Source organism: Lygodium microphyllum, chromosome 26 (assembly GCF_053477565.2).
Source record: "Lygodium microphyllum isolate KBCC chromosome 26, Lygodium_microphyllum_v1.1.10, whole genome shotgun sequence".
Taxonomy (NCBI): Eukaryota; Viridiplantae; Streptophyta; class Polypodiopsida; order Schizaeales; family Lygodiaceae; genus Lygodium; species Lygodium microphyllum.
Genome location: NC_141160.1, coordinates 7,728,366 through 7,741,437, shown reverse-complemented (window position 1 = coordinate 7,741,437; position 13,072 = coordinate 7,728,366). Strand labels below are relative to the sequence as shown.

Genomic DNA, 13,072 nt, shown 5'->3' with positions numbered 1-13,072 from the left:
CAGTGGCACACATGACAACTGCTATGACTAGGGTACTTAGGGATTTTATACCACAATTTACTATGCCCTTCTTGGATGATGTTCCAATCAAAGGGTGTGCAGTGGATGAAAAGAATGAAGAGATAGATGCTCATGGATGCAGATAGTTTGTTGCAGATCATATTGTGGATTATGAGAGGATTTTGACACATCTAGAAGAGGTGCATTTAACTCTTTCTGGACAAAAGTCTGTCTTTGGAGTTGAAGAGGTTTTGATTGTTGGACATATGTGTGGGCCTTATGGAAGAAGGCCATCACTAGCAAAAATAGATGGGATTGATAGAATGTGAGATGTATGCACAAATGTATCAGAGGTGCGTAGATTCTTGGGTGCATGTGTGTTCTATTTGATATGGATTCCTCACTTTGCACATGTAGCCGATGCTCTTTATCAGCTTCTAAGGAAATGTCAAAATTTTCATTGGGAAAGGAAGCATAAAAAAGCAATGAGGCCATGTGGTGTGCTGGGGTTGTCTGTTGAGGACATGAGGTTTGGCTAGTGCCTTTAGCCAGTGTCGGACCATTTTAGGTCCCATCAGTAGTACATTTGCTGGGAGCTGTCTATAAGTGGCGGTCTCCAAGTCTAGGTTGTAAAGGGACCTGAGTTTATAATTTCCATTAGGAGTATTCTAAGATAACCATACAATGGGGTTTGTTCAAGGATGGAAAACCTTAGCTTTCCCTATACAAAACTTACTGATGGACTTAGTTAGTTATGTAGAGCATGAGTCTTCTATAGAATATGATCTAGGTGATGAGAAGAGTAACCAGTTAGTGGTTACCCCATCCTCTAAAGCAATGGCATGGGCCGAGGTTTGCCTTGGTGTAGTCTCTACCCAAGAGAAATCATGTATAACCATCCATCAACCTAGAGGGCAGGGAATAAGTATGTTGGAATAGCTCAATAGATTTCATTTTTCAAGCGCTTTCCAATGATAGGTCACATCATATGGTTTTGAGAAACTTATGGGCATGTTATCCAGGTGCCACCTTTTTAGTATTCAAAAAGTGGGAATTGGGAGATTCCCAAAATAACTAATATTGTGTTCAGGGGCTAGCCAGGAATATATGGAAGATGAAGAAGTAAAGGATATGGTTGCAGAGGATGAGGACTTAGAATTCGGTGACAACTAGGATTTTGGCACATACCGGAGGATGTGCAAGTTCAAACGGGGTGGATGTCGTGATGTTATGAGGACATAGTGTGAAAAAGTATGAAATGCATCATCATCCAACTTCTTTATTGATCTAGAGAGTCAATGTGATCTAAGCCATGAGTAGTAGTATGAGTTGCATGGATTATCCGAAAATACTAGATTTTTGGATAATTTTAGTCTATTTTTTATATTATTTATTGTAAAAATCCAAAAAAGTTAAAAAAAGCTTCTAGATTAGGATGGCATGCAAAAAGCTAGTTACTTTTTTAGCCAATTAGGAGATTTTTCATAAAAAAGACAGATTGACGAATCGTGCGCGTCACGATTGCTGTAAACAGGTTTAAAATTACAGATTGAACTGAAGAAAGAAGGAGTAATCTAGGAGATCTGTGAGCAGGTGTCCTGCGGTTTTATTCCCCTTTTGGAGCCAACGAAGCCATTAGATTTGGGTTCCGGACAGCAGAGAAATAGCTAATTTTTTTAATCCACGTTTTTGGAGAACTAATGCCTGGAGATTGCTTTTGAGTGGTGTAAAGATTCCAGGTTCTTTCAATACATATTGATTCAATTCATTGTGATTTGTTTTTGTCATGTTTACCACTTGGGTAGTCTGTATCTTCTCTTTCATCTCCTATCTCTACTTCCTTCTACTTCTGATCCCCGGTGGATTCGACCTTTCAACAAAAACCCCTCCGACAACATGGCAGGGTCCGACTGGCAGAGTCAAATGGTCCGATCGCGTAGTTGGTCCAATCGGACCGGGTGGTCCAAGTCTAAGGTGATATGTTTGATCGGATGATTGGTCCGATTGGTAGAGTCGGATAGTCAAAGTGTCTGATTATGGGAATCGGACACCTACAACCTAGTTCGACTGCGTTTGCCACACTACAATTGCGAGGACGCGAGTGATGAATTCTACACGTGGGGGTCCTTGTACAAGCTTCAACTTTCTAGATCAAACAAACACAACTCAGAGAAGGTCAAGGAATACCTGGAATGGCTGGGCGACATCAAAACGACCGCATGGAACCCCTTTTGTACATGTACTCACACACTCTCTCCCAATCTCTCTCTCTCTCTCTCTCTATGTTTGACTGCAAAATGAGGCCTCCCCTGACCTTTTGAGCCTCTTATTGCCCTACTCAAGTCTCCTTCAACCTTATGGTTGCCCCTCTTGCACCCATCTACTCAAGATTTAGATTTTATGCCTCTTTCTCCTAGTTTTCAGCATGTTTTCAGCAGCAAAAAACCCTTCTATTTTTCCTATTTCCTTGGTCCTAATCCTATCCAAGCGTGATAAAAATAAAAAATAGTGATGGATGTTGATTTACCTACTTGCCTGCTCATCAACAAACCCAAATACTTACTTTTTCCAAAGATCAAACCACCTAAATCTCCTATCTATCTCAAGCACCGATTCAGGCTGAAAACCCTACCTCTATGCTCGATTTGAAGCGCACGACGCTCAAGGCTCGATTTCGTCGATCCCTGCAATGGAACCAAAATGAAGGGAGCTACAAGCTCAACCCCCAAGACCTACGGACGGCTAATTGGTCAAGTATTTCAAGCCAAGCGGCCATGGCTACCTCTCACATAGCCGACGCGCCCTCCCTACCTATGGAGTGTAGTGAGCTTACCTTGATGCTCGATCGAGTACCCTCCTCTCCCGTGCACACCAATAGCTGCACGATCCTTGAGGAAAGCTCAAGCAACCTCAATCCCTCTCCACCAAGCTCCATACTCCATAGCTGCACAAGACAAGAGAAGAGTAGAGAAGAGAAGAAGATGAAAAGAGGAGATAGGGAGCTTCCTCTCCTCGGTCCCTCACTCTCACACACTCACTCCCTCACACTCACTCACTCCCTCTCTTAAGCACAAGCAAGAAGGCAAGAAAAAGAGAAGAAGAAGAAGAAGCTTTTTGCCACACACAAGAATGAGCTTCTCATTCACTTTTCAAGTTTATATACATGCCCTACTTCCCACGGGCGGTCATCCTCAATTTTTACATGGCCGGCCATGGCCTAGACCCTTTTTCTCCATTCTTTCACCTCCTAGCTAGTCTTACCGCCCTTCTAAGTTTACAATTTACATGGCACTCTTTTATAAGGATTTGAGAGTGCCTTTGCATTTAAAGGTGTGCTTTCTTGCTTTTAACTGCTCCAGACTTCGGCGGCTGCACCTTAGACTTTTAGCAGTTGTTCCCATACTTTTAGATTTTTTTCAGACTTATTATTCTTCTGGATACCTTCTCCATGCTTGCCCTACGTCTTTTCCTGCTTCTCAGATTTTTCTATTTTTTCACTTTTTTTATGTTGTTGATGTTGTAGTAAACAACTACTCATTTAGTTTTGAAAACCTACTTAAAACCTGTATCCAATTGTTGATAGAGCATATTGTATGACTCAGAACTCAGTCCCACCTTGTCACATAATCCTTGAGCATCTATAGCAGTAAACAAGTTGCTTACATCCCTAAGATGGTCACTTGTGACACCATCCACAATATCCCTAAATTTACTATTTTTCAATGCATGTTTTGCCATATACTTGCTAAGGACTTTAGCAATAGTGTCATTCTCTGCATGAGAAAACATATTTCTCATTGTAGCAAATTGATGAGCATATATGTGTCTATGATATTGTCCACTTCCTTTGGTTAATTAGTGAATTGGTTTAACTAATCGGATGTGTTGACATGCTTCTTTGGTTTTTAAAGTGGGTCTAATCTCCAAAGTTTTTATGAGCTTCCTCTTTAAGTTTCTGTTCTCCTTCTCCAACTCCATAATTTTAGACTGTAACTCAATATTTTGTACTTGTGTAGCATGCATAGCATCTTCAAAGACATTACTTGTTGTAGGCTCTAATTCTCCCTATCCTTCTCAGCCAACAATCTATCTTTTTCTATCAAAGACTGCACACATCCTTGTAATATTGTCTGTGTATTTGTTAAGGCTTGGTGAACCCATGTTGATCCTTGTGTCACAAGTCTATATGCGTATCCATACAATCCTTCATTGCCTTCACAAAAAAACTTTACAACTGATGTAAGCCCATTAAATTGTAGTGGTCTTTGAGTTAGTGGATCAGGTGGATAAATGTACCCATCAACCCAAAGATCCACTTTTTTTTCCATATATTTCTTTCTTATTGCATCCTGTATCTTATTGCATCATCCCTTTTCATAGTTCTTTTGAACAATGGTGTATATTCATCCTCCAATTGGAAGTGAATCTCTCTTTCTCTTAGTACGCCCTATACCTTTGTTTTATGTTTAAAAAATGTATGAAAATTTTTACTTGGATCAGTATTCAAAACACATAACTATACCCCTTTGATTCACTATATTTGTATTCTTTTTTTACCCAATTGGATCTTGACTCTTTCACTTGATTTTAGTAATGATAGACCCTAATCAACCCCTAGTTAGCCTCTAATCTTATCTTTTGTTATTTTCTCTCTCTCTCTCTCTCTCTCTCTCTCTCCAAGAATTGATCAAAGATTATCAAACACATTTATACAAAAGCTTGAAGAGTGAGGAACAATAACATCATCTTATCTTCTATCCAAATGTACTCTCTATCATTCTATCACTTATTTTCTTAGTTCATCTCACATAGTCAGATACTCTCTCTCTCTCTCTCTCTCTCTCTCTCTCTCTCTCTCTCTCTCTCTCTCTCTCTCTCCATGAATTATTGCTTAAGGATTAAACAACAATTGTGAAAAATAATAACATCACAGAGATTAAAAAATAAAGATATCTTTATTATCACTTGATTGCTTGTAATATAGACTATTGAAGAGGGAGATTGCTTATAGTATAGTGTTGAATAGGAAGATTGCTTGTAGTAGTGTAGAGAGTGTTGTAGATAGAGATTATTTGATTTCAGCAAATAGTATCAAAACCACTCCTCAATGTTGCTTCCGAAGATTTCATATGCAAGAAACCATATTTTGGAGAGAAAGAAAAGAGTACACAAAATTTGGGATAAAACTAGAGCTTTTAGAGGGAAGGAAAAAATGCCCAGAAATTAACATATACTTGTCCAAAAAGAGATAAAATTTTACAAGGAAACTCTCGAGTCAAAATGTGTCTTTGGATAAAAAATAACCTTAAAATATGTTGTGTACGTCAACTTATACCATTTTTTAACTTCTGTCATTTTAAAAAGTGGAAATGAGAATGATTCTAATATATTTTAATGTTGAAAAGTCATGAGGATATTAAAGAGACGTCTATCAATGATTGGCTCTGTTTTTTGGAGAAAATAGAATTGAATTTTTTTAATTGTAAGAATTTTGAGAAAAATTAAAATTATCCTATAGTTTGGGAATAAAATAATAGGTGAATTCTATTAAAAATACGAATACGAGATTTGCTTGATTGTAGAATATCTCTTATTATAACATTATTTTGGAATCGAGAAAGAGAGAGAGAGAGAGAGAGAGATAGAGAGAGAGAGAGAGGTGAGAGAAACCCCTTAAGGGGCAAAAAAGAGAGTCCATATTTCTCCTAATGTCAAGGTAACACCTTCAAGTGGATGATATCAAAGAAAGATAGATGCTTGGAAGAAGCTAAAAGGAGGTCTAACTTCAAGTCTTTCAGTATTTAGCATTCCATGAAGATATCCATGACTATTGGAGAAGGTTCTCAAAAACTAGGCTTCTAACCTAGAAAAGGTAACTACAAAGTGTTTGGTCAAGTACATTGTCTAAAAGGCTTAACATGGCATTGTGGAGAATTTTGCTGAACAAGCTGCCAACAAGGGAAAGCCTTGCCAAGATTGGCACAACTCCACTGTGATGCAGCTTGTGTAGCAAGGTTGAGGAGTCAACCAACCATCTGTTCTAGGAGTGCATCAAAGTTAGGAAGTTATTGTCTTGTGTGATTAGCTAGCTAAAGGAGGCTAGCTTGCAATCAAGCATTGACATCAAATGAGCACTGTTCTAAGACTTTGGCCATTTGCAAGAAGCGAAGACACTCCTCTAAAATGTGATCAAGGTAATCATGCTAAGGTGCATCTGGTCTCATAAAAACAATAAGATCTTTGTTAGAATCCCATATGCAAATGATGTATGCTCCAAGAAGAGATGTTCTGAATCCCATATGCACAGGGAGGATAGTGGAGAAGCTAGAAAGCTATAAAAGCATGTACTTGGTTCACTTTTTAATGCATTGCTATTGTACTTTGTACTTAGAGTCTGTAACTCTATCCACTCAAGATTGTGTTTATGAGTCTAAGCTAATCTGTCTTGGAACTTAATTCACTTGAGTAAAAGTTTGTATCTAGTCATCAATCTTCATGTCTCTTGCTTACGAGTTCAAGCCTCTATAGCTAAATTGTATTCAAGATCCATGTTTGTCAACATGGTATCATATCCATTTGGACATATCTAATCGTAAAAGACGTTTCGAGAATGTTCAAAGGTCCAACTTTAGCAAGCTAACTAACCCTATGGTGAGTTAGGAAGCGTCTCCCTCTTTATTCAAAGAGGTAAATGATGTACATACATTCTCTTCACATTACTCACGTTATAAAAATATTTTTTTAAAACCATTATATTATGAGCCTTTCCTTTGTTTCCTACAAATAAGGCTTGCGTTATCCCATTGCATTGACATATCATCATTAGAGACTCTTGATCTCATTAGAGACTCTCGATCTATTACAGTGCCACTTGGGGATGCATTGCACAAGGTTTCGACTCACCCCTATAACTCAACCCACGACCAAACAGCAACGCCACACCCCATTGGTTTAAGCGACTACATTGCAAGACCCATTGCTTGAAAAGAACCAATGCAATGCGTGAGATATCATCCGTGTGCTTGAACTGTCCGAGAAGGAAATGCGATTCGTGTGCTTGAAGTGTCCAATTGGGAACATTTGTGCATCTGCATTAGCGCACATTCCAAATCTTCAGATTAACTGGCAACTAATATATTAGATACGGTACGATATACGGTTGCAACGCGCAATTCGGAATGTCATGCACTTGGATCGACTGTTTAACAGAATCACTACTTGATTAGTGAACGTCTTGCGACGCAGAAAAGCGCAGACACTGTTTTTTGGTTACATACAAAGAGGCAGCATGCCCATTCCTCCCGTGTCGGGCACAAGATGAAGTGCAAGCACTGTCAAATTCTACTTCATTAACCTAACCACTTCACGTAACAGTACACAAATAGCAAGACCAACGCACGTCCATGAACATGGAGGTGATTGGTAAGATACCGTGAGATTGTTAGCCTGAAGCACTACACTGAAGTTTTAGTCACAAAACACGTTTGTTCAGGTCACCACCACAGGAGATGGGAGGCAAAGATCATCATAATTCACAGATTGTTAAGGTCACCACCATTAGCGATGGATTTAAAAGCCAGCATTATGAAGATGTAGCAGGTAACAGGAAGCGAGTAATGATGCTTACTATGGCCTGAGAAACAGCAGCTGGGACCACCCCCCACAAGCCACCATTGCCTAGCTGCAGCCAGCCAGTATTGTTTAACATATGTGCAATTAAGCACTTGCTACTGCCATCACTTGAGAGCTTGCAATAATACAGTACACACCTCACTGCTCAGCCTCAATCCTTGGCCCCTCTCAAGCCTGGTCACCTCGTTTTTACATGCATGAAGCTCTCCATAGTTGGCATTATGGATGGACTTGCTCGCGGAGCTTCGTGCCTAGAGAAGGGCGTTTCTTGGCGAGGCCAAGGAAGCGGCGGCATGCGCCAATGATTCCACCCTTCTTTGCTTTGGGGGCCGCGCGGGGCGGCGAGGCGTGGTGCAATGCGACGCAGCAGGGACAGACGAGGCGCGCGCCGCATGTGTGCACAAGCTCCCCACACCCAGAGCACTCAGGTATCCTGAGGTGGTGCAGTCCTGATAGTGCTGGTGCTGCGGCCCCCTCCACCTCCCTCATGGACCATGACCTGCCCCCTCCCACCACATGACCTCTCGTCAAGCTTCTCCACTGTTCCTCCCCCCTCTCCTTGCTTGGCCTAATACTTATATACCCGCTCCGTCTGTACACAGCCCACTCTTCCTCCCCTCCACCTTCTTCATCTTCAATGGCTGCGTACACCATCCTCTCTCCTTCTTCTCTTTCATACCGCATAGATTGAGACTGCAGAAAACTCCTCCTCTGCCTTCTCTCCCTTTCTTGCCTCTCCTCATCCTCTGCTGCCTCTTCCCATCTCTTCTCGCTCGGACTCTTGACGACCCCTGCAGCACCTTTCTCATCTGCAATGCCTACATTCGATTTTCTGGCCTTACACGAACTTGCCAGCTTATTGTTAAATTGTGCTTCCTCACAGGCCAGTGAATCCGATCGGCCGTGCAAACACTTGGAGTTCGGCGCTCTCTTGAGGATGATTGTAGGAGGAAGGAGGCTTCTCTTATCATTGTGCTGCGGTCCATGTTCCCTGACAGATGTGGACCTCAGCAAGCCGGGTTTAAACCCTGGCTTGTTCTGCTTGACGAGGGTGCAGGAAGGCTTCTCATTGATGGATAAAGCTCGTCGCACTGCTTCTTCTAAAGAAGGACCTTCACATGTCTTGTGAGAGCGACGTGAAGTCCTCTCTTTCACGCCGTAGCTGGAGCTGAAAGAATGCCTGCTCTGACAAATATCACCATCTTCTATGGAGGACATGGCACGCTCCAGGGCCAGACCAACGGCTCCTCTCTTGATTTTCTCGGGAGGCTGAAAGGCGCCATCTTCCTGCTTATTTGTTCTGGAGATAGGGTCCCTGGACGCCGTTTTAACTCTCTGCAAGCGGCATCCGGTATCAGCTGCAGCAGCTGCCATGGCTTCCTCTAACACAACCTCCTTCTCGGAGGATGTACTATCCCTGTCTTCGCGGACAGCGGAATTAGCGGCTCGTTCTTCCTCGGCAAGGAATGGAGTCTGGTGTGCAACATAGACAGGGAGCTCGGGCTTGCTCAAGGCGTCCACACAAGAAGAGAAGGAAGCCCTGGACGGAAGGTTCTGTGCTTGTGGGGAGCCGAGAGGCGCGTTGAAGTCCGAGTCCGGGAGCAGGAAAGCTTGCCTTTCTCGCTGCTCGAAATCGGTGGACCCAAAAGCACGCATCCGGCTTCCGCGCACAGGCATGTCGACCGATGATGATGCGGAGGAGGAGCACGGCGATGATGATATGATGATTGCGTGCTCGGTTTTTTAGGCTTTAGGGAAGAAGCTGAAGAAGCTCTGGAAATAATGCATGGCGACATAAGCGGGCACATGAGGCAGCAGCCATGTCGCGCATGGAAGGGCCTGAGGTGAGGCACAGCATCGAGAAGGCAAAAAGCCGGACTTCTGCTCTGGTGCAGCAGAGAGCTTTTCAGAAGGAAAGGGAGAGCTTGTGTGTGTGTGTGTGTGTGTGTGTGTGTGTAAGAGGAGAGTTCAGTCGACAGAAGGCATGCGTTCGGTTTTTATATGGAAAGTATTCTCTGAGAGAGAGAGAGAGAGAGAGAGAGAGAGAGAGAGAGAAGAGGGAGAGGGTGTGGGGTGGAGGTGGAGGTAGAGGTGGGGGGTGGAAACGTGCAAGGTGGGGAAATGATAACAGAAGAATATGTGTGTGCATCTGTCTCGATGAGCACAGCTGCGAATGCAAGCCGAGAACTTTGCAATAAAGTAATCTAGTAGGCTACCGCTATGCAAATGGCTAGCTCGTGCGCCAGGGGAAGGGGGGGGGGGGGGGGGCAGAAGGGCTACTCGAGGGTGGCTATTGAAAGATCAATCGTACCCATCTGATGACTGCTGATGATGATGATGATGATGATGATGATAGTGAGCTCTTGAAAAGGCTAGGGCCATGTAGAGCCATAGGCACCTAATTATTTAGATGGGTGTTCGTGCTTTTCTTTTCTCCTTCCTTCTTCGTCCTGTCACCTGTGACCTCCCCTCCTGGATCCTCTCTTCCCACCCGTGCGTGCATCACAGTTGCATCTCTTCGTTCTCTCTTAGGATGCCCCTCCTATCATAGATACAGTGCGTTCCCACAGGTTGCCAAATATGTTCGTCTGCACAAAGTGCCATCATCCTTGTAATCACACCCCCCCCCCCTCCCTGCAATTGCTCTTGATTGGAGGAGCCAATAATATAATACCCTTGCATTTGCTCTTGATTAGACTTGAACAGATTTTGTATTTGTGATTGAATATCTATTACTTCTAGCCTAGGGCCAACCAAACCCTTCACTGCCAACTGTACACTTGGTCCCATTATAACTTCCATCTCGATAACAAGCCAAGAGGAGCCATAATCACATACACAAGATGTTGTTACTGCTACCCGTGAGTATGGAATCCTTAACCTTGGCTTTACCACACCATTTCGAACTACCACTTAAGCTTGCAGGTCCTGGCACATTTGCTCTTTGATTGAATGAAGGCCCTATTAGTAATGCTTATGTCCACTTTATTAGCTTAACCATTTGCTATCTTCTATAATAACTATCAAAAAGAAAGAATCAAAGATAATCTCTAAAGCAAAGCAACCCACTTAATCCTACATGTAAGCTTCTTTTCTAAAAGTATATTCTCATAACATTAAGAACCTTGCTATACATCTCTCTCTCTCTCTCTCTCTCTCTCTCTCTCTCTCTCTCTCTCTCTCTCTCTCTCTCTCTCTCTCTCTCTCTCTCCATGTTTTCTCAAAAGTGCCTCACATGTTATGCCTATCTTTCCACCTCTCCCTCAATTTCAGATGTAGGTTGGATATATTTGCAAAACATGGGCATCCCAATATGTCAAAACCTACCCCATAGGGAGACATGTAGTTTAGCATCAATGAAGAAATGGTTTACCATGTATACCTTCTTCTTTTTTGCAAAGGCAAAAAGTGTGTATCAAAAATGCAAAAAAAGATTTTATGCAACTATTTTATTCATGGCAGTGAGCAACTATGTTAGTGTGAACAAAGCTCTGCATTTTCAACATAAAAGACAGTGCTAATACAACATAAAAGGATCACATGTTCATGATACATTGCATCAAGGTTAGAAGGGTCTAAGCAACATCAAGCTCATCCTTGTCTAACAAAGGTCTTGTATAGAAGTAGACTCGTATCTCTTTTTCCTTTGAGAGCTCCTTTTGCTAGAAATCAACTAGATGAGACATTAGTGCCCATTTTAATCCAAAGCAAACTTTAGAGCCTTTATTATTAAAGAGAAAATCATTTCTACTTATTGGAACTGGCTACAAATAATTAGCCCTAATCTAATTTCTAATGAAAAGAAAAATACCATATAACTAATTGAAAATAATCCCTTACTCGTGTGGAAGAGTTTTAAAAATCTTATTATAATTAGAATCTAGCGCTTTTCGTATTAGAATTAATGAAGAGATCGGAAATAGTTTCAATATCTATTCATACCTAGAACACATGTCATATCTTACAATAATCCTTAAAGCTTTTCCACTTGTCCAAACAACTTGATTTAAAATAAGATAGAGAAGTGGTAAGTGCCTCACCCTTCATGTTGTGCTTCTAGAAGGACTTACACTAAAATGCCACTAGGAGCTCTTTCCATCAAGGTTCAATCTATGAGAGTGTGCAACTAAAGTGGGAACAAGGAGAAAAGTGAAGAGCAAATTAAACGCCAAGAAAATAGAAGGAAAGACATTGATATAAAACATTAATGCAAAGTTGCATACAATCAACCCTTACATGCTACAAAAGTGCATTAGTGAAGGGCATTGGACTAATGGCAAAAGATGGGTAATGAAGATGAGAGCTAACAATGGATGAGAATGATGGATTAATGAATGTCTAGAGGCATGGACTGGGATTGGGGCCATTAGAGTGTCCTAACTCAAAGCCAAAACCATGGAGCCTTCTACTAAAAATGGCCTCCTAGCTACCCATCTAACAAAAATAACAAATGCATTTGACTAAAAGATTAGTGTATAGTACAAACATGGTAGATGAACTAGAGGCGGATGAAATGGTCTCCATCTAATGTGCCCAAAATGGAGAAGACTAACACATAGGAATGATTAATAGACTCTGACAATGATAGAGTTCCTAATGTCCTTATTTGAGGCTCACAAGGAAGAGATGTACATGAAAGAGGACATTAAATAGCAATTAGCTAACACCCCCTCTCAAATCCTAGGTTGTCACCAAAGGTGAGAGAAGTAAAAAATTGGATTGAAGATCAAACCATGTAAATGTCAGTAGAATCTGGAAATCAAGATGTCCACCCAAGTAGCATGCCCATTCTAGATGATAATTCACCAATGGTGGTGGTTAAAACAAGTCAATGGAACCAAAAAGGCCTTGAATGAGTCGTACCAAATGTATCTAGTCAAGAATCGATGATCTAAGTATCTAATCTAACTAGAAGATGATGGCAAGGAATTATCAAAGATATTGTAAACAAGGTTGTATCTATATGGATGTATTATTTAAAAATACATTGTATATATACTACAAGATACATGCCATATACTGACATTCGAAGCGACATAAATATTCAGTTAAAAAATTGATTGCGTCATCACTAAAAGTGATGGTATAGGTATCTCTACAAATTCGTCGCTAATAGTATCACTATTGCCGTCGCTATTAGTGTAGCAACGCAAATAGCAATGACAATAGTGACGCTTTGCGATGCATATACCAACTAGGATAGCGATTGCGTGTCATAAATTAGCGATGCAAATAGTGACAATTACAGAGAAAAAAAATGGTGGCAAGGCAACAAGCTACCTGCTACCCACCACATCACATGTGCTAAATAATATTCTGTGAAACAATTACATATTGAATACACAATCGTCATCAAGACAGGTGCAAAAACTACTTAAAAGGCTGATAACTCACAAAATAAGTACAAGACTAGTGATGACAACTCATAAAATTACATGGA

At 41.3% G+C, this 13,072-nt stretch overlaps 1 protein-coding gene across 1 annotated transcript; it reads right to left on the bottom strand.

The window, feature by feature from the left end:
* Positions 1–7,213: 7,213 nt before the first annotated feature.
* Positions 7,214–9,691, bottom strand: LOC148012979 (uncharacterized). Its single transcript, XM_087668518.1, has one exon. The coding sequence runs from the start codon at positions 9,307–9,309 to the stop codon at positions 7,852–7,854; it is 1,458 nt and encodes a 485-aa protein (XP_087524644.1). The 5' UTR covers positions 9,310–9,691; the 3' UTR covers positions 7,214–7,851.
* Positions 9,692–13,072: the final 3,381 nt, after the last annotated feature.